The 24,227-nt window shown below is 41.6% G+C and overlaps 2 protein-coding genes, 1 non-coding gene and 1 pseudogene across 3 annotated transcripts; 2 read left to right on the forward strand and 2 right to left on the reverse strand.

Annotated features, from left to right (window-relative positions):
- The window catches only part of LOC143627464 (protein ROOT HAIR DEFECTIVE 3-like), a 69,568-nt pseudogene that overhangs the window by 5,080 nt on the left and 40,261 nt on the right, over nt 1–24,227 (forward strand).
- LOC143627439 (transmembrane 9 superfamily member 7-like) lies at nt 16,729–20,297 on the forward strand. The gene is made up of 7 exons (XM_077097261.1): nt 16,729–16,853; nt 17,824–17,988; nt 18,062–18,171; nt 18,294–18,402; nt 18,475–18,587; nt 18,680–18,830; nt 18,915–20,297. Exons 1-7 carry the CDS (start codon nt 16,752–16,754, stop codon nt 20,070–20,072), a joined length of 1,908 nt encoding a protein of 635 aa, XP_076953376.1. The 5' UTR covers nt 16,729–16,751; the 3' UTR covers nt 20,073–20,297.
- Nucleotides 21,190–23,406, reverse strand: LOC143627431 (calcineurin B-like protein 10). Its single transcript, XM_077097253.1, has 9 exons — nt 23,368–23,406; nt 23,102–23,276; nt 22,939–23,021; nt 22,651–22,710; nt 22,426–22,534; nt 22,270–22,322; nt 22,102–22,182; nt 21,905–22,017; nt 21,190–21,426 (listed from the first exon to the last, which is right to left on the reverse strand). The coding sequence occupies exons 1-9, from the start codon at nt 23,404–23,406 to the stop codon at nt 21,369–21,371; spliced, it is 771 nt and encodes a 256-aa protein (XP_076953368.1). The 3' UTR covers nt 21,190–21,368.
- TRNAN-GUU (transfer RNA asparagine (anticodon GUU)) lies at nt 23,690–23,763 on the reverse strand. The gene has a single exon. It is a non-coding gene; the product is annotated as a tRNA-Asn (tRNA).

The raw sequence follows: 24,227 nt of genomic DNA on the forward strand, positions 1-24,227 counted from the left end.
ATGGCTAGCTAAAATTTCTAACCTAAAATCTTGTTTTGATTGCACTTTATCATTAACAGGTTTTTGTACTCGTGTTACGGCACCGACCGTGTTAGTGTTACGGCACGTTTTTGTTACCGATTATATATATATAAATAAAAAGTTTATACTAGGGCCCAATTTTTTATTCATACATGGTCTATGAAGGCCCATCTCAGAGACGGCTCTGCTATTTTGGATATACAAAATACATAGTATATCATCAGGTTCGATATAATTTGAGTCTCCATATTAATCTGGGATCCTAAAAAACACCTAAGCAAGGTTGCTTAAATTTTGTTCATCTTATATTATACAAATTGTATAAATTGATATTTGTTTTTATAGATTATCTGAATTTGAAAAGTTCTGAAAAGTTCACTCAGAGACCATCGTAGTTGCACCTAGACTTGCAGAAAGTTGTCAACTTCCACAACATAACAAAGATAAAACAAATTGTGATACGAGTTTGGGTCGGGTTCAACATGTCAACCTGTGAGCATCACCCATTTAGCATCCCTAAAAGTCACTATTATTTGATTCATTTCCATATATTCTTAGATTCATAGATCACAAATGATGGTGTTGTGTATGTTGATTGGGTTCAATAGACGTTACTAAACTGCAACAACCAATAAAAGTTACGATTAGTTTACCAAAAAATAACAACATAGGGATTGCATTTCTACTATTCTGATAGCAGTCTCTTAGGGGACCAAGACCTGTCGATATCACATAGTATTCAGGTACGATCTTATGGCTCCCTTTTGATCATACCGTTATACTAGGCTTTATTTTGTCTTCTTCCATGTAGATGCGACTTCATTTCTTATAGGATTGTTTATCAGGGTTGTTCCAGTCCAGCTACAAGTTTCTCTAGTCAGTTGATGTGAAACTTGGTTTGTTTTAAGAAAATAAAAATAAAAATAAAAATCCATACGCATATATGTGTCATGTGTGTTGTACTGTGAAAAGACATTTCAGTTTAAGTGTTGCAATATTGGCTCACGTTAGAAGAGGATGTATAATCTCATGTTGTCCTAGGCTTTGGAATGACGCTTGGTTCAAAACTTGGCAACCATATGTCCACGACTCCATGTTATAACATGTTAATCAACCATTATTATAATTAAACTACTTCTATCACGTGTTCCAATATGTTTTTTTTTTCTGTTATGATGAAGAGGCTAATTACTATGATTATGTTAGATCTGCGAAAGGAAACCAATTGAAAGAGAATAAGATGCAAGTAAACTTTTTGTTGGTTTCTAAATATAAGAAGTATTTCTATCCCACGCGTTGTGGCGGAGCGCCTTAAATGCATTATATGTTTAAAATTTAACGTGTGTTGCAAAAGGGACGTGGCGGGAACTCAGTCAGTATCTGTATATGATCATTTCATTACGGTAAAAGTTGCGTGGTAAAGTTAAAAATCTAAAAGTTTTTTAAAAGTTTTATGAAAAAGTTGAAAGTTTAAAAGTTTTATGACACTGAAACGCATACAACGTAAAGAGTATTCACAATGGAATCCTCATTCATATAATTTAACTAAAATACACATTTATCCATAAATAAATATAATATAGGGAAAATTAAAATAACTAGAGGGTGACCTTGGATTTTTATTTTTATTTTTATTTTCTTAAAACAAACCAAGTTTCACATCAACTGACTAGAGAAACTTGTAGCTGGACTGGAACACTGATAAACAATCCTACAAGAAATGAAGCCGCATCTACATGGAAGAAGACAAAATAAGGCCTTGTATAACGGTATGATCAGAAGGGAGCCACAAGATCGACTTGAATAATATGTGATAGCGATAGGTCTTGGTCCCCTAGGAGACCGCTACCAGAATAGTACAAATGCGATCCTTGTGTTGTTATTTTTTGGTGAACTAATCGTAGCTTTTATTGGTTGTTGCAGTTTAGTAACGTCTATTGAACCTAATAACATACACAACACCATCATTTGTGATCTATGAATCTAAGAATATATGGAAATGAATCAAATAATAGTGATTTTTAGGGATGCTAAATGGGTGATTGAAGAAACACTAAGTGACCCGGTACAGATTATAGATAATCTGGGGGTTAAGTAATGTTTCCCACGAATGAGGTCTAGCTGAGAAGGCTGTTCTTCAGGAGACCTGCAAAACAAACACCGTAAGCTCGTCACTGAGAAGGGGGGGGGTTCCTCCTTGTGACCACCCTCCGGCGTGAGAATCAGACCAGGTTGCTCTGAATATAAGTGTATATTAAGAGATTGCTAGATAACTGGATAGCAGATGATCTTACCATTCCAAGATGTTGGAGTATTTATAGCCGAAGGTAGGTTTTCTAGAAGGTACAGCCGGCTGAATAGTATTCCTGTTCAACCAACAGTAGATTACGCACAGGCCATACTGGTTGGTGGGTAGGTTACGGCCAACAGTAACAAAGTCGGCTACACTATTCCACCAACTGTAGACTATGCACGTCCCACTTACTGTGGATTGTACGCAGGCCATGCTGGTTGGTGAATAGGTTACGGCCAACAGTAACACTATTCCACCAACTGTAGGCTGCGCATGCTCCACAGTAAGGGTTGGTGAGTAGGCAGCGGCTAATAGTGAAACAGTACTAGAGGGTGCTCCTCCTCGCACTGTTGTCTGTGAGCTGTCACCCTGTGATTGGCTCATGGGCTGTTCTGGTCAGATCGTCTGTCCTATCCATACCTTGGTAGGTATGGTACAAAAGATCTTTCAGAATCAGACTGGCTCATTTGGGCGGGATTGTTCCCGCCTTGCTCATTCCTTCACGTGACTGCTGAAGTAGCTAGTGTCTTGTGCGTGTAGCTCTGCTGTCTGCGGGTAGCCTTCCCTGATGGCTTGTATCCGCAACTGCGGGAACAGGCGGGGTACTTCACCATTGGGAGGCTTTCCCTGCGTGTACAGCTTGCGTACTGCGCGTAAGATTCTATGAGCATGGTGGGTCCTGCGTGAGCAGATGGCCTTTGCGCAGACGTACCTGTTCAAGGTGAGTCTTGCGGGACCAACTGGTCTCTGCTGGGACCTACCTCTTCAAGTCCCCCCAGTCCAATGTTCTTCTCACGAATGTTTAATAAAGTGAGGTGAACTTTTGGACTTTAAGCAAGGGGTTTTGAAAAGGGTTTAGTTTTAAGGTTCTCCGTGGGGATTCTTCCCGCGGGTTTCCTAATGTCACTTGCAAAAATTCCCGATTTTTTTGCTTGATCTTTGGGTATGATGCGGGTAGGTATGTAACCTTCTCGCAAGTCAGGAGCGTTGAGTCTCACTTGTGTGGATTCTCCTTGAGGTTTTAGTGGTTTTGAACATAGTGATCAATTATGTTAAACCACCAATTCCATCCTGGAGCCTCAAACAATGTAGTTCTCGACGTTCCCGCTATGCGGGGATGTTATTTCCGTTTCCGCAAGCATTGCCCAGAAGATCCTTCTTGGTTTCAATTCCCTGCGGAGCGCTAGGTACGTGAAGGGTTGACTGAACACTGTACCCGCGCTTGTCTTACGGTTACTTTACTTTCAAGGTGCCTCTGGCATCAATTCCCTGCGGGTGCTAGGTATGTGAAGGGTTTTGCCTTAACACTGTACCCGCACCCGTCTTATAGTTACTTTGTTGCCGGGGTATTCTTGGCTTCAGTTCCCTGCGGGTGCAAGGTATGTGAAGGGTTTTGCCTTAACACTGTACCCGCGTCCGTCTTATGGTTACTTGGTTGCCAAGGTAAGGGGTGTTTTCCCGCTTACTTTTGAATCTTTTTGAATTTTGAAATTCAAAAGGTTGGTAAGGATAAGAACAATCCAAACATCTGAAACGTCGTGCGACAGTTTCTTCTGACTGTGTCAGGACGTGCAGGAAGTTATGGTGACGTGACAGAACATGGTCATTCCAGTCGCTTTTTCAGGCGCGTGGGCGTGTTTTTTCGGGCGCGTGGCCGCGAAGTTACTGGCACGTCCTTTCAACAGCTGTTGCCAGCTTGCTTTTTGCCACGTGTCATAGTTTCATTGCACTGTCGATTTCTCTCTCCTCCGCATTAAATTCACCGCATTAATTGCGATTACTATATAAAGGGGAAGAGGGTTATTTGCAATTCACACTTTCACCTCTCTTCTTCTTCTTAGTGATTTCCGGCAAATACTCCCCTTTTTCAGGCAAGCATTTTCCCGAAATCACTCTTCTTTCTGCAAAAATGTCTTCTCATGATGCTGAAGCTGTAGCCGACGATAGGAGTACTGCTGGCGAGTGCCAGTGTGCTCTACCTATCGATCAGTACCAGTACATCGTTAGGAAGTTCATGCTCGAGTCCCTCGAGCCTGAGTTTCCTGAATCTCACCAGACTGTGTACGATGCCCCCAGTGGCAAGATCGGGGTATATGCTGCATTCTTTGTGTATGGAAACCTTAGGTTCCCATTGACAAAGTTTATGTACCGTGTCCTGGAGAGGCACGGGGTGCACCTGACCGAGGTGCATCCGATGGCGATTGCCAAGGTCCGGCACTTCGAGTGGGTGTGCCGGATTCTGGGTATTGAACCCTACGTGGACCGCCTGATGACCTTCTATACTTGGAGGTGCGTCCAAGGGTGGTACACCCTGACAACCCGTATTAAGGGTTTAAAGATCTGCGTGACCGAGCGCAGTCTCCGATCGTGGAAGCGGGAGTTCTTCTACATCTCTGCCCGCGCCATCCCCATTGCTATGAAGTTCAAGAAGGGTCAAGCGCTTCCGAGCCTTCACGCTTCCAGCTACCAGGAGGCGGAATGGTTCGCGAAGATATCCCGGGTCCAATCTCCGGTTTACCGGTTTGCGGAGTCCGGGATGGTGCTGCTGGGGATGAGCCGGGTATGGAAGGATGCGTCTCGGTTTCCTATCCTTCTCGAATACGGTTTGAACTCTATTCCTTATGGTATGTCTTGTCTTTCTTGCTGATATTAGTTTATTTTCTAACTCTTTTCTTTCAGAGGGGAATAATTTGGAGTCGCTCCTGTTCCCGCGGGAAGCTGACAGTCCCGTGCGGGTGGGCACTCGTGCTCTGGACGACAATGAGTTGCCCATCCTGGAGCAAACGGCGGATAGGTTTGTGGAGGTCTATCCGCCGGGCCAAGAGATCCTGAGCCACCGGCGGCCAGGTAAGGAGATATTTTATCCCGAACCCCTCAATGCTGTACCCGCTGTTGGAAATCCTTACATCCTATCTTCTTCTGAGGAATCCGCAGATGGTCCTCCCCTTGTGCGGAAGAAGAAGACTGCTGCCGGCGTGAAGGGGAAGGAGAAGGCCCCCACAGCTGATCCAGTGGTTCTATCTGACACGGAGTCAGATAGTGAAGAGGTGGTGGGGAAGCCCGTTGGTGAGAAGACCACTGCTCCGGAGGCTACGACCGTTACCTCCGGAGAACCAACGAAGACGACAGTGACCGGTACCAAGAGGCCGGCTCCATCGGGTTCCTCCCCGCCCGTCCGTACGTTCAGGGTCAAGAAAACCCGTAAGTATAATCATAATGCCTTTGTAGATTTGTCACTTCATAATTTTCTTTTAACACTTTGTTTGTGCAGGCGTGGATGTTGACGCAATCCGTGGTGAAATGCAGGGGAGTACCTCCTCGCCAATGACGGTAGGCTCGGTCAGCCTTCCTGAGGCGTCGACCCAGTCGCCTGCGCCTGCATCCGCTGGTCCAGTTGCTCATTCCGTCGAGCCAACTGTTCCGGCCGAGATGACGTCACCGCCGGCCGTGAGTGCGATTTTTACAGCATCCTTCACGGAACCGGCGGTTACTGCTGCTTTTGAGGAGGCGGCGACCGCGGCGGAGACCACGACGGCGACCACGGCGGCTGCCACCATGCCCGCGCCACCGGCACCGACAGCCGGACCATCAGGTACGCGCAGGGCTTCCTGCCGATCTTTGCCACCTTCCCATCTGCCTGACCTGTTGGATGGATTTCCTTTAGGTTCAGGTGATGGGTTTGGCGGATATCGGCCTGTCATTGACCCTACAGGTGCGTAGGGTTCCTTTGTTTTTCCCCTTTTTTTTTTTTTTTTTTTTTTATCATCTTTTCCTTACTGTCTTTGTTTCTTTTGCAGTGTCGGATTCCAATGAAGTGTATGTTCCACGATGGAACATACGCCGAGGAACAACCCTTCGTACCCCTGTGGAGTGCGTGGACTGGGCCCGCCACGCTGCTCCTCATGGTGCGTTGGGGGAAGCCATGGCTAGCTACCAGGAGGGTAGGCTAACCAATGAGCTTCGGGTTCTCCAGGCCCGGATGCAGCCGCGCATCGAGCTGCTTTGTCGTGAAAACGACAAGTTGAAAGCAGCTCGCGCCAAAGACGTATCTGAAGCGCGTGCTCTCCGGGAGGAGAACCAACAGCTGGCGGCAGCTGCCGCCGCCAAGGAGAAGGCCTTCAAGGCCCTCGAGGTTGAAGTTCAGGCGCGACTCGAGGCCCGTTCCAAGGCTGCCCAAGCTGTGAATGAACAGCTTCGGCTGGCCAGGGAAACTGCGCGAAACGCAACCGAGAGGGCTGCCCAGGCTGAAGCCGTTGCTGAGCCTCTGCGTTTGGAGAATGAGGAGCTGAAAGGCAAATTAGAGGCTCTCCAACGCGCTCATGATGCCTTGGCAATGGAAGATGCCAAGAAACTCCAGGAAATCCTGGACCAGAGAAGGGTGCTTGACCAAACCGAGCGGAAGCTTAAGGGCGTCGAAGAGGCTGCCGCTAAGGAAGTTTTACTTGCCAACCTTAACAAGAGCGAAGCCGAACGCGCCCATACCGAAGCTCAAGCTGCCCTCCAATGGCTTCTTCGAGAAGCGTTGCCTCAGGTATGTTTAGATTTATCTTCACGCATTTCTTTTGTAAGAAAATGTTCTAATACTTGTATTTTTTTCTTTGTAGGTTGTGCGTCGGGTCTTTTCAGAGACCTCCTACGATGATGCTATGACCGCAGCCCTCAACGCTTCTCATGATGATGGGGAAAAGGCCGGCTTCATGCTTGGTCTAGGGTTTGTTGAGAAAGGCGTCCCGCCTTCCAACTTCCCTTTGTTCGATGTGGATACCGAAGCCATTTACGACCAAGCATTGAACCAATACGCCGCCTTCCCGCATCCAGTGGTGGAAAAGGTGGATGAAGTAGCTGTTGCTGATGATGGGTTAGCTGTCCTCAAAGCTTTCCTCGAACCACCCCGTTCTTCTGACGGAGCGGGTCCTAGTGGAGGCGGCCCTGAAGCTTGACCCCGAAGATCCCTTTCCATTGCTTAGACTTGTATAGATTCTCTTCTAGGCGGGTAGTAACCCGGCCATTCTTGTAATGTATTATTGAAATATAAATCTTTTTGCGTATAAGATTGTTATTTCCTTCTTTGGATTCCTTGCTTTATAAACTCATGACTTGCATACTTATTTTAAGTTAGCAATTTTCCAAGTGTTCTAGAATAAGTTAACCTTTTGAACGTGGTTGATGATGGGTTAAAGTTTCGCTTCCTCTTTCGTGATTGTGCGGGTAGAACCGTCACTTGCACTTGGTAGGATGGCTAAACTTTAACCTTTATCTGACCTGCGTGCAGGTTTTCCTCATTTCTAAGTATTTAGGATAAGTTAACCTTTGAACGTGGTTGATAGTGGGTTTAAGTTTCGCTTCCTCCTTCGTGATTGTGCGGGTAGAACCGTCACTTGCACTTGGTAGGATGGCTAAACTTTACCCATACCCGACCTGCGTGTAGGGTTTCCTTTTTTCCTTGTATATATATATATATTTTTTTTTTTTTTTTAGGATAACCATTGAACGTGGTAAATGATAGTTTAAAGTTTTGCTTCCTTATTTGTGATTGTGCGGATAAGACCGTCACTTGCACTTACAAGGATGGCTAAACTTTACTTACATCGTACCTGCGTGTAGGTTTCCCTTATTTTTGACGTTGTGTTTATGCGGGTTTTGCCGCCTTCCACACGTAACGACTTACTTCTCCCCCTTTGTGTTAAACACCGGTACCAGTGGGGAGTTCATAAGAATAAAGGTAAACACATTATGAAAGGAGAATCATTTCCATTAGAAGTGGCTCTTGGCCTTTTCTTTACAAGTTTTGGAATTGATCTACATATAACATTTGCGTAATTGAGCTCCATTCCATGTTCTTGGGATGGGAGTCCCATCGAGCCTTTCGAGCCGGTATGCGCCCTTTCCCAGAACTTGTTTGATAACATATGGCCCTTCCCAGACTGGGGCCAACTTTCCTGGGCGTTCTTGGTTCGAAGCCTCGTTGTTACGCAGTATGTAGTCTCCTTCCTTGAAGTTGCTGAGTTTTACCCGCGTGTTGTAGTACTTTTGCATTTGTCGTTTGTAATTCTCTTCACGCACTGCGGCTAAGTCTCTGCGTTCCTCGGTTAGCATAAGATCCAACCGTCTTTCCGCATCATTGTCTTCTGGCTGACTCAAGACCCTTGGTGAGGGTAGACCAATTTCGACCGGGACCATGGCTTCCGTGCCATAAGTGAGGCTGAACGGGGTTTCCCCCGTACTAGCCTTCTTCAGCGTTCTGTTTGCCCAAAGGACGTGCGGAAGCTCGTCCACCCAGCCGGATCTGTGTTTCAAAAGTCTTTTCTTGATGCCTTCGACGATGCTCTTGTTTGCTCTTTCCACCTCACCATTACCTTGCGGGTGTGCCACTGAGGTAAAGGTGTGGGTGATTTGAAGTTCTTTCAGCCACTGTTGTAGCTTCTTGTCAGCAAAGTTGGTGCCGTTATCGCTCACCAAATTCTGTGGAAGTCCAAAACGACAAATTATAAATTCCCAAATAAATTTTTTGATATGCTTTGCGGTTGTTTGGGCTAAAGGTTTTGCTTCTATCCACTTGGTGAAGTAGTCGATGGCTACCACTAGGAACTGAACATTTCCTGCTGCTGTAGGAAATGGGCCTGTCACATCGATGGCCCACTTCTGAAATGGCCACGAAGAAGTGACTGGAACCAGTTCGTTTTTTGGGCGATGCGTGTTAGGTGCGTAAAGCTGGCAAGACCTGCATTTTCTGATGTATGCCAGTGCATCCGTATGCATCCCCGGCCAAAAGTATCCCGCGTTGTTTAGCTTGGCTACAACAGCGCGGGGGCCTGCGTGTACCCCACAGATGCCTTCGTGTACTTCCCTTAGGAGGTAGTCGGCATCTTGGTTGTCCACGCATCTCAAGAGTGGGCCAAGAAAGTTACGTCTGTAAAGGATGTCATTGACGAGTTGATAATTCAGTGCTTTACAGCGTAGTTTTCTTGCCTGTGTTTTTGACTCTGGTAGTATTCCTGCTGCAAGGTAATTTATTATTGGTGTCATCCATGTTTCTGTATTGTTCTGGATGACACAAATTTCCTTGTGCGGGACTGATGGTGCTTCGAGGAGTTCAATGCGGATGTCCTTTCCCAAGTGGGTGAAGGCTAGTGATGCAAGCTTGCTTAACGCATCCGCAGATTTGTTTTCGCTGCGCTTGACGTGTATGACTTTACAATCACTAAAATCACGCATAAGGGTTTTTGCCTGGGCGAGGTACAGGGCCATGGTGTCATTCACAGCCGTGTATGTTCCATTTATTTGGTTGGCCACCAGCATGGAATCCACGTGGGCTTCTAAGTTTTTCACTCCCATCTTACGCGCAATTCTTAAACCGGCCAAGAATGCTTCATATTCGGCTTCGTTATTCGTACTTGGAAAGTCCAGCCGAATAGCGTAAGTATATTCTTGGCCTGCTGGGTTGGTTAATTTTAACCCTGCGCCTGAACCCTCGTTATTGGCTGCTCCATCAGTGTAGAGTCGCCAGACATCATTGACGTCCTGTGCTGTGGAGGGTTGAGCCTCCTCCTGGCACTCTTTTTCCCGCGAAACGGGGACTTCTGCAATAAAATCGGCCAAGACCTGGCCTTTTATGGCTGGTCTTGGTTTGTACTTAATTGCATATTCTCCCAATTCAATTGCCCATTTGGCTAGACGTCCCGATAATTCGGGTTTGCCTAGAACATTTGAGAGTTTGAAGTTGGTGAGAATGGTGATCGGGTGGCCCTGGAAATATCGTCTTAACCTGCGTGAAGCGTGTATAAGTGCTAAGACCAATTTTTCGAGGGTAGAGTACCGGGTTTCTACGTCTGTTAGTATACGGCTAACATAATAGATTGGCATCTGGATGCCCTTTCGTTCTACTAGCAAGACTGCCCCGGTTGCTCTATCTGTTGCGGAAAGGTATAGGATTAACTCCTCTCCCGCTTGTGGTGCTGTAAGCGTTGGGAGTTCGATCAGGCGTGACCGAATCTCCTGAAAAGCTGCTTCCGCTTCTGGTGTCCAGCGGAAGTGCGTTTTCTTCAAGCAGTTTCTCAGTGTTGACACGAAAGGAAACGACTTATCCGCATGGTTTGCCAAGAAGCGATTAAGTGCGACTAGTCGCCCATTCAGTGTCTGAGCCTGTTTGATGGTGGTAGGTGATTCCATTTTAACAATGGCTTCGACCTTTTCAGGGTTCGCTCTAAAGCCATCTTTAGTAACAATGACTCCCAAGAACTTCCCTTCTTCCATCCCAAATGAACACTTGCTCGGGTTGAGCTTCATGTTTATCTTTCGGAGCGTGTTGAAAGTTTCTTCAATGTCTTTCAACATCGCCTCAGGCTCGAGGCTTTTGATGACCAAATCATCCATATAGACTTCCAAGTTTCTCCCGATTTGGGCATGAAACTCTTTGTCCATTAGTCGTTGGTACGTGGACCCTGCATTCTTAAGTCCGAATGGCATCATTTTATAACAAAATGTACCATCGGGCGTCCGAAATGCGGTTTTGTCCTGGTCATCAATGGCCATGTGGATTTGGTGGTACCCCTTATACGCATCCAAAAAGCATTTAAGGCGAAATGGCGCCAACGAATCCACTTTGAGATCAATTTCTGGTAACGGATAACAATCTTTGGGGCATGCTTTGTTCAAATCTTTGAAATCTATGCACATGCGCCATTGTTTGTCATTCTTCGGTACCATTACGGGATTTGCAACCCATGTTTGATATCTACTAACGCGTACGATGCCTGCGTCAAGGAGTTCCTTGACTTGGGTTCTACACGCGTTAGTTTGTTCAGGCCCCATTACCCTGCGCTTTTGTACGATTGGCGTAACAGCCGGATCGCATTTGAGCTTATGCTCCGCCTTACTTCGGGGTACACCAGTCATGTCAGCTGGTGTCCACGCAAAGATGTCAGCGTTTTTCTGCAGTAAGCGCTTGAGTAAGGTGCGGGTGGGATCAACAATTGTTGGTCCAATGGTAACGGCCTGGTCGGGGTATTTGCCATTGAAGGCCCATTTTTCTGGTTCAGTGACGGTTGGTTTAGCCTTCTTCGGTTTGGGTTTAGATGAGACAGATGCAATGCATACCTGGGGAATGCCAGAGATCATTGCTACACCCTCAGCTGTTGGCCATCCCATCATGCCGTGGACTGAAGATACCACGGCGTTGAATCTTGCCATCCCATCTCTTCCGAATAGGATGTCGTATGTGTGGTGTGGCTTTTTCATCACGACAAAATCCACGTCTTCTGTGCGTGAATGATTCCCATCAGTAAGAGTAACGGGGAAAGATAGGATACCCAGGGGTGTTTCTGTACTGCCATCAAACCCTTCCATTGAAGCGTAGACCGTTTCCAAGCGTTCCTTGTCTTCATCATCCAGCTTATCAAAGAACTGCCTGTACATCACTGTCGACGAAGCGCCGTTGTCAGCAAGAGTGCGGGAGGTGATGTAGTGCCCCAGCTGGCTTCTGATGACGATGGGGCCTTCTTTGCTGGGGCCTCCTGGCACTCGCGGGAAGCGCACCTCAGCTTCCTTCCACGCGCATGGTTCTATCACCCGTCTTTTTCTTCCTCTGACCTTGCCATGAACCATGTTGATGCTGATGTCGACGGGCTTTCGTCCGTTACCTCTGTACCGGTTGTCATTCCTTCCTCCCTTCCTGATCGATGCCACGAGATGTGCAAGCCTTCCATCCTTAACAAATGTTTCAATAATATCCTTCAAGGATGTGCACTCTTCAGTACCATGACCCTTTGTCCCGTGGAAATCACAGGATTTGCTTTGATCCGCATTAGGTTTCTGCCGGATCGATGGGGCTTTGGGCCATGGCAATTTTTCCGTGGCAAATATCTCCGTGACGCTCTTTGTGAGTGGCGTCCACCGGTGTTTTCGATTTGAAGGGTGTGTGTTGTCCCTTCCGCCAACAAGAGGGCGAGAGCTGGATGAGGTGTCAAAGTTTACCCTTGACTGCCAAATACCTAGCCTCCTCTTTTTGTTCTGCCGGGCGATCCGGACATTGTTCTCTCTTGTCCTCTGCGTGTAGAGGTGCGTACTCTGGGGAAGGTCCCTTCCCAGTTGCTTTTCCGTCTCGGCAAAGCGCTTTGCCGCCGTCATGATGGCATCCCATGTGGATGGCATGCCATCCTTACCCGTCAACGTGCGGATAAGTTCTGGGTATTCGGCGCCTTGGATGAAGGCGGCGCGAACCAGATCCTCACTTATGTTGCCGAGACTAAGCTTTTTGGAGTTGAAGCGAGTGATGAAGTCTAGTAAAGATTCATCCTCCTCTCTCACGCAGTTCAGGATCGTCCACTGCTCTTCAGTGTACTTCCTCTGTTGGCTGAAGTGCTGGCTGAACTTGTTCTGAAAGTCCGCCCAGTCATATATGTGGTGGATCGGTAAACGATCGAACCATGCCCTGGCTGCTCCGACCAGAGTCATCTGGAACATGTAGCACCACGTGGGTTCCGTCCAGTTGCTGACGGTAGCCCCCGCAATGAACCTGTTCAGATGGTCGTCTGGGTCGGATAGACCATCATAAGTGCCAATGTTTGACATTTGTTTGGCACTTCTCGGGGCGATTGCCTCCGCAATGTCTCTTGCGAATTTTGACCTTCCTGCATTTGTGGCAGTTGGTCTAAAGGTTTTGGAGAAGTCACGCGGGTTTCTCTCCGCGATTGGTTTAAAAGCTTCCCCAAAATTCCTTTTTGGTTGGACGTCCGTGTCCTTACGCTTCCCTTTCGCCTTATGGCGAGGGTTCGCGTCGGTATCAGACTCCAACTCGTCTTCTGAGTACTCACAGTCACTGCTCATATTGAGGTGTTGGCGAGTACTGGTGAATTCGTCAGCCTGTTGAGCTGAACGCAAGCGTTCATCCAATTCGGCTTGGAATTCTCTTTGCCGTGCTTCGGCCCACGCCTTCACTTGATCTAGTGTTTGGCGAGGGACCTTCGTTCGTTTTTCCAGTTGGGTATCGGTGAACCCCAATGGAATATTTACTCCACTTGCCCCGGCTTGGGTAGTCGGGGTAGTGTTCGTAAGGATTGTATAACCGCCGGTGTTCCCCCCAGTTGCTGGGGTGGTTACCGGGGTTTCTTGGTCAGTTACAGGCCTTTGGACCGGAGTAACGTTAACCATTTCTTCAGAAATTGTGAAAACTAAAATAGTTCTAGCTTTTATGCACGGATGGCGCCAATGAAGAAACACTAAGTGACCCGGTACAGATTATAGATAATCTGGGGGTTAAGTAATGTTTCCCACGAATGAGGTCTAGCTGAGAAGGCTGTTCTTCAGGAGACCTGCAAAACAAACACCGTAAGCTCGTCACTGAGAAGGGGGGGGGTTCCTCCTTGTGACCACCCTCCGGCGTGAGAATCAGACCAGGTTGCTCTGAATATAAGTGTATATTAAGAGATTGCTAGATAACTGGATAGCAGATGATCTTACCATTCCAAGATGTTGGAGTATTTATAGCCGAAGGTAGGTTTTCTAGAAGGTACAGCCGGCTGAATAGTATTCCTGTTCAACCAACAGTAGATTACGCACAGGCCATACTGGTTGGTGGGTAGGTTACGGCCAACAGTAACAAAGTCGGCTACACTATTCCACCAACTGTAGACTATGCACGTCCCACTTACTGTGGATTGTACGCAGGCCATGCTGGTTGGTGAATAGGTTACGGCCAACAGTAACACTATTCCACCAACTGTAGGCTGCGCATGCTCCACAGTAAGGGAAACTTATGACAGGTTGCCGTTAACAATGGAAACTTCTGCCAAGTTGCCATTACTAATGGCAACTTTTCGGTACCGAAACGAGTTTATGAACCACGGTTTTAAACACATCTCCTTGTGGTCATTTCTTAGACGTGATTCCACATTTGCGGCTGCGACTAATGCTCCGGTTGAAGATCGCGACTCCGACTCTGATGGTTTAGGTGCGGAGGAGCATTGGTGAATTTATGTTTTTAGTATATGTATTATGGTTTTAACGCATGCTTTAAGGTTTCTTATGAATTTAGGGTTTTAATGTATGTTTTATGGTTTGTTATGAATGTTGTTTTTTTTATTAATTAACCTTTAAATTTTAATACACTAAGTGTATTATCTTTAACTAGCAAACATGTAAAGAAAATTATAAAATATGTTAAAATTTTCTAAATGCAACGTGAGCATGGTTATTGACTATGCTCAACGAAGTGAATTTTGAGTTACTCGAATTAATTGAAAAAGTACTGATTTTCATGCTTGTTCATAGTCTTGACTTAAAAAAAAAATAAAATAAAAACAAAGCAAGTTTCAAAATTAATTCTCATTAACACCTTTTAAAAATAACGGTCTCCCCTCAATCTACTTATATTATAATAACTAAACAGAATTAAAAGGATGCATGTATTATATTAGAAGTTTAAAATACTGACATTCATCTTATTTATTGTTCCAAACAAACACCCATGAACTAAGGCAAAGAAGTGATATCAGAAGTTGCCATTAGTAATGACAACTTGGCAGAAGTTTCCATTGTTAACGGCAACCTGTCATAAGTTTCCATTGTTAATGACAACTTTTCAGAAGTTGCCATCAGTAATGACAACTTGAGAAAAACATAGCAGAAGTTGCCGTTAGTAACGACAACTTATACATTTCCAATAATTTAAGTCTTACATTCCCTGACTAACCCTATGGGGTTTTTTCAAGTTACCATTACTAATGGAGATTGCATTAATTTTGAAAAATTTTCGAACCCATGCTTAGTTGTGGGTCCTCCATGTTGTTAATATGAAAATTATGAGGTTGTTTATGGGAAGAATGAATATGTTATTGTTGTAGGTAAAAGTGCCTGTGAAAAAAATAAATAGAAAGTTGACGTGGCACGCTGACTAGGCTGTTTGTAGAGAAAATTACTCTGAACTGATGCGGACGGTCTAAGAAAACTTTACTAAGTGATAGTGAAAGTTAATTGACATGCCATATAAAAAAATATGTGTTGTCTACTTACAAAAGACGCATGTTACAACCACCATTGATTAGTTATAATTAGTCATATACAAAAAGTAGTATTAGTTACAAATTATATGTTTAACATCTATTAGTTACACAAAAAATTGTATTATTAGCATACAAAGACCAGCATATCACAGGATGCTTCATAGCATTGTACCAAAAGTTTAATAAGTAAAATTGATGAATAATACATTTACGTGAGACGACAGTTTCTTAACTAATAAGTTTTAATTTCTAAATATATTGTGTCTTTATGAATACATATAGGTATTTAATGTGCTTGTCACCAAAAGAAAAGTTTTAGCAGTGTAAAAGTGTAAATTGCAATGATCCAATGTAATATGATATGTATGCATTTGTTATTCTTCGATAACTATTATTAATAAGTTAATTAACTTTTTGAATTAATCAAGTAAATATTAAGCAAAACAAACTACAATGCCGATAAATTTTATTAGGTAGCTCCAGCTAATGAAGAAGTGTAAACAAACTAAGCCGGCTTATAATATAGTCGAGACCGGATTGTTAAGTGTTCGAATCGACCTAAGGTTACACAAGCCCGACACTTAAATAAGCTTCTTAAATAAACGAGTTCAAGCCCAAACTCTACTTATCAAACTTGATAAAAATTATAGTTAAAAATAATTAAATAATATATTATGTTATATATATTAAGTATAGCAAATAATTATAAATATATATTAATCAATTAATAATATGATACATGTAATGTAAAAAGTTTAATATATCTAAAGCGCTACTACTACCGGCTAGAGGTGGGCAAATAAATCGGTTAACCGAACTGACCCGAAAATCAAACCGAAACCGAACAGGTTTGAAACCGATTATGTAGAAACCGGGTTGGAATCGATTGAAACCATATGTACGGAACCGGTTTTTTATTTTCTCCACCAAAATCGGTTCCAAACCGGTTAACCGACCCGAAACCAGCTAAAACCGGTCAAAACCTGAACCGAAACCGATTGTAATATGGTAAGAAACCGGTTTCAACCCGAACCAAAACCGATAATAAACTGGTTTTGACTTTTGTTGACCAAACCGAACCAGTTTCAACTCAAACGGGTTTTGAGTTTTAAACCGGTTTGTACACCTCTACTACCGGCTATCAATTACAGCTAACAGCCACCAGCTAGTTTTGCCAAATATACCCGTTATAATAATAATAATAATTATTATTATTATTATTAAGTTATAGTGGTGTGTGTGTGAATATCAAGATCTGGTGGTATGGCAGTTGCAAATAGGATTAGGAAAGTGGAACTAGAAATCTGACTCTGAGGGCGTTTATATTATATTATATTATATAAATCAACTCAACACGAAGCTTTCATTTCATTTCTTCTTCTGTCTGGTTTGGTGTTGAATCAATCAATTAATCAAGATCTCATCCGATAGAAGGGATAATGGAGTGGAGCTTCAATCAATTCATCTTCTTCTTTTTCTTCTTAGTCTCGTCTTCTGAATCATTCTATCTCCCTGGTGTTGCTCCTCGTGACTTTCAAAGGGTACGCATTCATCTGCTCACTGCATTTTATTAGATTTCATTTTGTTCTACTCGCTTAGATCCCTGGTTCATGAGTATATACGGTGTGATTGGATCTAGGGTTTAGGGCTTTACATTTTGTTACTCATTAGGTTTTCGATAGAGTTAATGATCCGGTATCATCATCATGTAATGCTTGAATTTTCGATAGGAGCTTGTTTGGGGGATCGATTCGATTCGATGATTTAGTGAATCTCATTTCATTTTGCTGTTGCTGATCTATAGTTGAAGTCCCTTGTAATGATTAGATAAATATTGTTTAAACTTAATTAAACAAAAAAAATAATTAAAAAGGAAGAGATATGATTGGTCCATTGACCAACCCTTTGGCCCCTAACTCCGCCGTGGGAAAAACGTACAGGCTAAAAAAATGATCGAACGCGCGCTATGCGTAGTGGTGTTTGGGCGATTTTGGTGCAAAAACATGGGTGATGAAGCCCCACTACGGATTCCCGAAGCTATAAGAGACTTTTAATTGTTCTGCACCAGTCAGTTCTAACTGTCTGTTTCAATGGCTGCATTTATTTTAGTGAAAAAGAAACATTTGTGTTTTCTAAATTTAAAATGAGGTATGCTAGGATGAATCTGTAAGATACAGCAGATATGCGTGCTTGAGTGTATGCATTAATGGTTAGTGACAATTAAGTATACTAAAGTGCAAATCAGGTATATGCTAAGGATACTCAAGTGTTAAATCTACCTCCTTAATTTATGTTCTTTTTGTTATCTACTTTTTTAATAAGCATGTGACGTCAAATGTGTTTAGGATTTAAGGTTTTATCTACGTAAAGTTGCAACACTATTTCAGAACCCTAGTTGGCTTTGTTGCTTTGTTTTTCTTCCCTTTTGTCTAATTATAGTTGTTTTCTGTAAGCTTATTATTGTAATTCATCAAAGTTTTTGACTTTATGCCTGGTTTTCATCCTTATCAGGGGGACCCTCTTCAAGTGAAAGTCAACAAGCTATCCTCTACAAAGACCCAACTTCCTTATGACTATTATTACTTGAACTATTGTAAGCCCAAGCACATTCAGAACAGTGCTGAAAACTTGGGAGAGGTGCTGCGAGGTGATCGCATAGAGAATTCAGTCTACAGTGTGAGTATCTACTTTTTCCATTTAGTTTCTAAACATGATTTTAATGATTTAAGTTTCTTATTCCTTGTTTTAGTTCAATATGAGAGAGGAGCTCCCATGTAAAGTTGGTTGCAGAGTAAAGCTGGATGCGCAATCTGCAAAAAACTTCAAGGAAAAAATTGATGATGAGTATCGTGTTAACATGTATGCATCATTCTTTTAAAATCATGTCTATATTTTTATGTCACATTGATATTCATTATTTTTTATGGGTTTGGCCATTTTTATGGCACGTTATTATTCATTTGTTTTGGATCTCAATGCAGGATTTTGGATAACCTCCCGGTTGCTGTTCGCAGACAAAGACGGGATGGTAGCCAGTCAGCCACTTATGAACACGGTTTTCGTGTTGGCTTCAAAGGAAACTATGCTGGGGTGAGTTTTGTAGGCAAAGTTGCTACCGAATCATTCAATTTAATAACTAAATTCTTTAATCTACCTTTGTAGAGCAAAGAGGAAAAGTATTTCATTAACAATCACTTGAGCTTTAAAGTCATGTATCATAATGACCTTGAGACCGATTCTGCAAGAATTGTTGGATTTGAAGTTACTCCAAACAGGTATGTTAGTTACATATGGGTCCACCTTACATCATAGATGATTATCTTTCATATTAGTCTGGACTTTTACCCTATATATTATGCTCTAACAGTATCAATCATGAGTACAAAGATTGGGATGACAAGAACCCGCAGTTGACAACGTGCAATCAGAACACCAAAACTATAATTCAAGGAAGCACGGTTCCTCAGGAAGTTGAGACAGATAAGGAGGTGGTATTTACTTATGATGTCACTTTCAAGGTATGGTCAAATGAACCCTTTTATAAAAAAAAACGACGTGCATTTTTTCTATATTATATTGTCTAATCTTTATAGAATTTGTAGGAGAGTGAGATAAAATGGGCATCACGTTGGGACACATACCTTCTTATGAACGATGATCAAATCCACTGGTTTTCAATCATAAACTCGTTAATGATAGTTTTGTTTCTGTCGGGTATGGTAGCTATGATCATGATGAGAACACTTTACCGAGACATTGCAAATTATAACCAATTAGACTCACAAGAAGAAGCCCAAGAAGAAACCGGATGGAAACTTTTACATGGAGACGTTTTCCGGGCCCCCACAAAGTCTGGGCTTCTTTCCGTTTATGTTGGAACCGGTGTCCAAATCCTAGGAATGACATTAGTTACCATGATCTTTGCATTACTAGGTTTCTTGTCACCATCCAACCGTGGTGGCCTCATGACAGCTATGGTTCTTTTATGGGTGTTTATGGGTTTATTCGCTGGTTATGCCTCTGCACGGTTATACAAAATGTTCAAAGGCACCGAATGGAAAAGAAACACGTTGAAAACCGCGTTTATGTTTCCTGGTATCCTGTTCTCGGTTTTCTTCGTTTTAAATGCGATAATATGGGGTGAAAAGTCGTCTGGAGCTGTACCGTTTGGAACCATGTTTGCTCTCGTCTGTTTATGGTTTGGAATATCGGTACCGTTGGTGTTTGTAGGTAGTTACTTGGGCTTCAAGAAACCCATAGTCGAAGATCCTGTGAAAACGAATAAGATCCCTAGACAAGTCCCGGAACAAGCTTGGTACATGCAACCTGTTTTCTCGATTCTAATCGGTGGGATTTTACCTTTTGGCGCAGTTTTTATCGAGCTTTTCTTCATATTAACCTCCATCTGGTTGAACCAGTTTTACTACATATTTGGATTTCTGTTCATTGTGTTTGTGATTTTGATAATCACATGCGCGGAAATAACGGTCGTGTTGTGTTACTTCCAGTTGTGCAGTGAGGATTACCATTGGTGGTGGCGTGCATATCTCACTGCTGGTTCATCTGCGTTGTATCTTTTCCTCTACTCGATATTCTACTTCTTTACCAAACTGGAGATTACAAAGCTGGTTTCGGGTATTTTGTATTTCGGGTACATGTCAATTGCTTCGTACGCATTCTTTGTGTTAACGGGTACGATCGGGTTTTATGCTTGCCTGTGGTTTGTGAGGAAGATTTACTCATCTGTGAAGATAGACTGATTGGTGATGTAAACAGTAATGGTTATGATGTGGAAGAAGAGAATGTTAAGGAAAGGAATAGAAATGAAGCAGTGGTTGGTGTAATCTTTTATTGTTACTATTAGATGACATTCATATGATTGCTAGTAAAAGGATATTAACTGTCTTGTCTTCTACTTTAGGGTCTTGGCTTTTATGGTCCTCTCTTTTTTCCAATAATTATCATAAAATTTTGCTTTTTTGTTTTACTAAAATATGTTTTTATGTTACTTTTATAGGAGTTTGTTCATGAAACTACAACTGTGTTATTTTTATTTGGTGCGCAGTTAATCATACAAACTAGAAATAACACAAGAAAAAAATAAAAATAAAAGAAATCTTTAATTCCCAAAGTTAATAAGTGAAAAAAAAACAAAAATGTCATGTTTATTTCTATTCATCTAAGTGCCTTGTTTCACCTAAGCAAGGTTAATTTTGGCTTGAAAGTTGAATATAACTCGTTTATGTATGACATACTCATCATATTACATAAACTTGGAATGTGAAGTCCAACATAGCTTGTTATTTGTTTGTGCTTGTTGGGTTTCAGCACAAATAACTCGATCAAAATTTAACACGTTTTCGTCGTAATCCTTAATAGTAAGGTCATGCTGCTATTGCCTAAAAGACTGGGTGAGTCCCATCATATCAACTTAAATGTACTTCACCCATTCTATCTGTATGTGCGCTAATTAATTGCCAAAACACTTTTAAGTATATGCATGATTTATTAGTAACTCATAATTGATATTTTTAAAGATAACTCAATTAAGTATCATCTTCATCTTCAAACAATTGACTTGTCACACCGGATTAATTAGAAGATTGGAATAAAGAGGCTGATCCGGTTCTACTATTTTCTAGGTTTTGCTATTTGTGTACTTCAAGTTAGAACATCTTCAAAATGATAAAAGAGTGAATTAAAATACTGGTTGTTTGCTTGCTTCATTGATCGACCTCAAAATACATAAGACTTGACACATGTGCAAACATGAAGTTTACATTTAGGATTGGTTCTTTTGTTCACAAATCGACATCGATTTAGGTTGCTCTTTACATTGTGACTTGTAACTACTTGTGACAAGCAATCTCCAATCAGTTTTATTAACCAATCCCAGTTTCCATACGCCCCCTCATTTGTCTTTTAACAGCATGGCCGATGTTTAAATTGTAGTATGGAAAAAATATTTTTATCAAACATGAGTTTCATAAAAAGAATATAAAAATACAAACTTTTAACTACCTAACGATCAAAGAACGTTGACGGGCCTTCTGCCTTCAGACATCATCTACTCCTGTATTGAATATAAAACTCGGGAAGGCCGAGGTCACATCCCTAACAAATGAATCTAAAAATTAATAACTGAATACCTAAAACGCGCCTTAATGAGGAAAAAATAAGAAAATATGTGCACCATAATCAATTTCACTATAGATAAGGAGCAGTTCATACATCCCCTCAAAACTTGGTTTAATGTCATGCTTACTCAACAAAATCATTATATCAAATATACTTTTTTTTTGAATTTATGACATTTATACCCTTACCTTAAAACTCGCATTTGGATATTAGAGTTATGTGTATGGAGAAAGAGAAGGGTTGGCTATACTACTGAAATGGGTAATATGATATTTTTAAGTATTTTGAGTATATGACATCTATTCAAATTTTCCTGTGTATTTATGAAATTGTACCTAGATAAAAAAAGGTTAACCCGACATATCAATAAACAGAAATCCTTAACCTATAATTGTATGCCTAAAATACCCCTAATTAAGACAAGATTAAGAAACCTTTTGAAGCATAATGGTACCTAAGAGATGGAAGGGTCATGTTCTTCAAGAGATGGGGTCTGTGAATAACAAAGTTCCTCCACTCTTCTTGATTGATTCTTCCGTCCATGTCAGCATCCGCATCAGCAAATGTCTGAAACATAGAAACACAAGTAAATATGAATACCTGTTGACCTATCAACAAAAGAATGATTAATTAACTCTTAAGAAGTGTCACATTATCTATAATCTGTTGAAGAACATCATCTGAAAGATGCATCCCGGTTTCTTTTGAAGCGGCAACAATCATTTCTTGAACCTGATAAAAATAATTATCTGTTGAAAACAACAATACTAGAAAGATATTCCAAATGCAAAAACAATACTAGAAAGATTAACTGCTTACTTCTTCCCGCTCAATGTACCCGGTTTTTCTCAAATCATATAATTTGAATGCATCTGTGGAATGAAAAACAAGAAAAAAGGTAATAACACTATGAAGATCGAAGACACCTGCAAAACAATCCGCCTGGAAATATTGAATTAGGTTCACAAAACTTACAATCGATCTTTAGTTCTATTGAGGCATTAGGATGAAAAATGCTCAATACATGAACAAACTCCTCAAATTCAATAACGCCATTTTGCTTCTCGTCAAATAGATCAAAAACCTACGTAAAAAAGACAAGGGACATAATGCCATAATGTTATTAGTTGCCAATTAGTCTGCAATATGAAGTAAAATATATCATTCGTTTATTGTACATATAGACTAAAAGTAACTCACCTTGTTCAAGAAAAGATTCTCTCCGCCTGCTGAATTGAGCAAAGCTAATTGGAGCTCCTCCTTTAAAGAAGGCAAAACAAAGTAAATACGCGTACTGTTGTATCGAGTTTGTCTTTGTGTACACAGAAAACTCTGTTTCATATATATACCTAAGCTAGATATATCTTATAACTCATAAGATGTAGTTAAATTACTAGCTAATTATGCTTTTTGTTAATTCAATTGCAATTCTATAACTAACTAACTTCTTCATACAGATTAACTGAAACTAGATAACAACAACAATACCTTGTGTATGAGTCCATCGTCTATAATCGAACTGCTCAACTTATTAAACAACTCACGCAACGCTTCAACTTCATTAACTGAAACTGAAACAATTCCACTTAATACATTAACATTCATTTCAAAACCTAATAAATTAACTCTGAAGTGTACGCGGTCAACGTACATGGCGAATTACGAGCTAGACGTCTGACTTCATCAAAAGTGTGAGCAGGCTTCACCGGACACTTATCGTGCGCATCGAAACACGACGATAAGCATTGGACCAGAAGCTCAACTGCAACTACACACGGTATCAACGCCGCACATAGCTTTTCCCCTACGGTCAGCGAACTGGATCTCTATATGTCCTAATCCAGATATATAGAGTAATATTAATAATGATATATACTCGTCGATCGGTCAAAATATAAACGAATAGGAAGTGAGTACCGAGGTTGACGATGATGACGAGCTCGATGCCGCTCCCATGATGTGTTAGTGTCGAAATTGAAATTGAAATTGAAATTGTGTATGCATAGAAATTGGTCAACTGAAATAACGACTGTCTACTGCAGTGCAGTCTTCATTGAGTTGGTGCTGGATCTGGATCTTGATCGATTATATAAGTTTTCATTATTATTTTTATAACTATAAGTTTTGGTAAATTGTTTTTTAAAGTTTATAGGTAAAAAATGTAAAACACGTTAGTTAAATAAATATACTTATTTAATTAAAATAAGAAAGTTAATTGTCAAGAAAAAAATTAATTGTGCGCTAGAAGGAGGGCTTGAACCTCCGACCTTGTGGTTAACAGCCACACGCTCTAACCAACTGAGCTATTCCAGCTTTTGATATATACAATTCCGAAAGGCAATATAACTGTATAGCTGTTAGCACAACACAAATGCCATACTAGTTTTTTTTATTGATTTAACTTTTAACCATTTAACAAAGAAAAAGAATTTTAATTGGCTTGAACTCTTAGTATTAGAATAAATAATTTATTTGTTGTCATCTCTACCCTTACTTAGGAATGCTTGCATATTTAATTTTGTTTGCCAAACACATGGTGATAATGTAAAATTAACATTTTGCTAAAGATTTAAGTTTTAACCAACACTTTTTGATGGGTGCAAGGCATTGTATACTTTTCTTTAGCGAAGTCACAAGATATATCAAGTTGCAACGGCTCGTCTTCAAGTCATCGTGCATTGGGTTGACAAACAAATCCATATGCAAAGTGAAAGCCTGAAGAAACTAGGATGGGTAAAAAGATTGACAACAATATTTTATCAATTGATCATATTTGA

The sequence above is a fragment of the Bidens hawaiensis genome, unplaced genomic scaffold (assembly GCF_021521415.1).
Source record: "Bidens hawaiensis isolate Kalapana, Puna unplaced genomic scaffold, B.hawaiensis_p1.1 tig00004682_1, whole genome shotgun sequence".
Classification (NCBI taxonomy): domain Eukaryota; kingdom Viridiplantae; phylum Streptophyta; class Magnoliopsida; order Asterales; family Asteraceae; genus Bidens; species Bidens hawaiensis.

Bases quoted from the DNA above. Each gene is read 5' to 3' on its own strand.
- LOC143627431 (XM_077097253.1), bottom strand. From the start codon at position 23,406: ATGGGAGCGGCATCGAGCTCGTCATCATCGTCAACCTCG. The intron at 23,277-23,367 runs GTACTCACTTCC...TAGGACATATAG, and splicing joins CGTCATCATCGTCAACCTCG to AGATCCAGTTCGCTGACCGT. The intron at 22,018-22,101 runs GTGACACTTCTT...TCTATGTTTCAG, and splicing joins TTCAACAGATTATAGATAAT to ACATTTGCTGATGCGGATGC.
- LOC143627439 (XM_077097261.1), top strand. From the start codon at position 16,752: ATGGAGTGGAGCTTCAATCAATTCATCTTCTTCTTTTTCTTCTTAGTC. The intron at 18,403-18,474 runs GTGAGTTTTGTA...CTACCTTTGTAG, and splicing joins TCAAAGGAAACTATGCTGGG to AGCAAAGAGGAAAAGTATTT. The intron at 18,831-18,914 runs GTATGGTCAAAT...TAGAATTTGTAG, and splicing joins CTTATGATGTCACTTTCAAG to GAGAGTGAGATAAAATGGGC.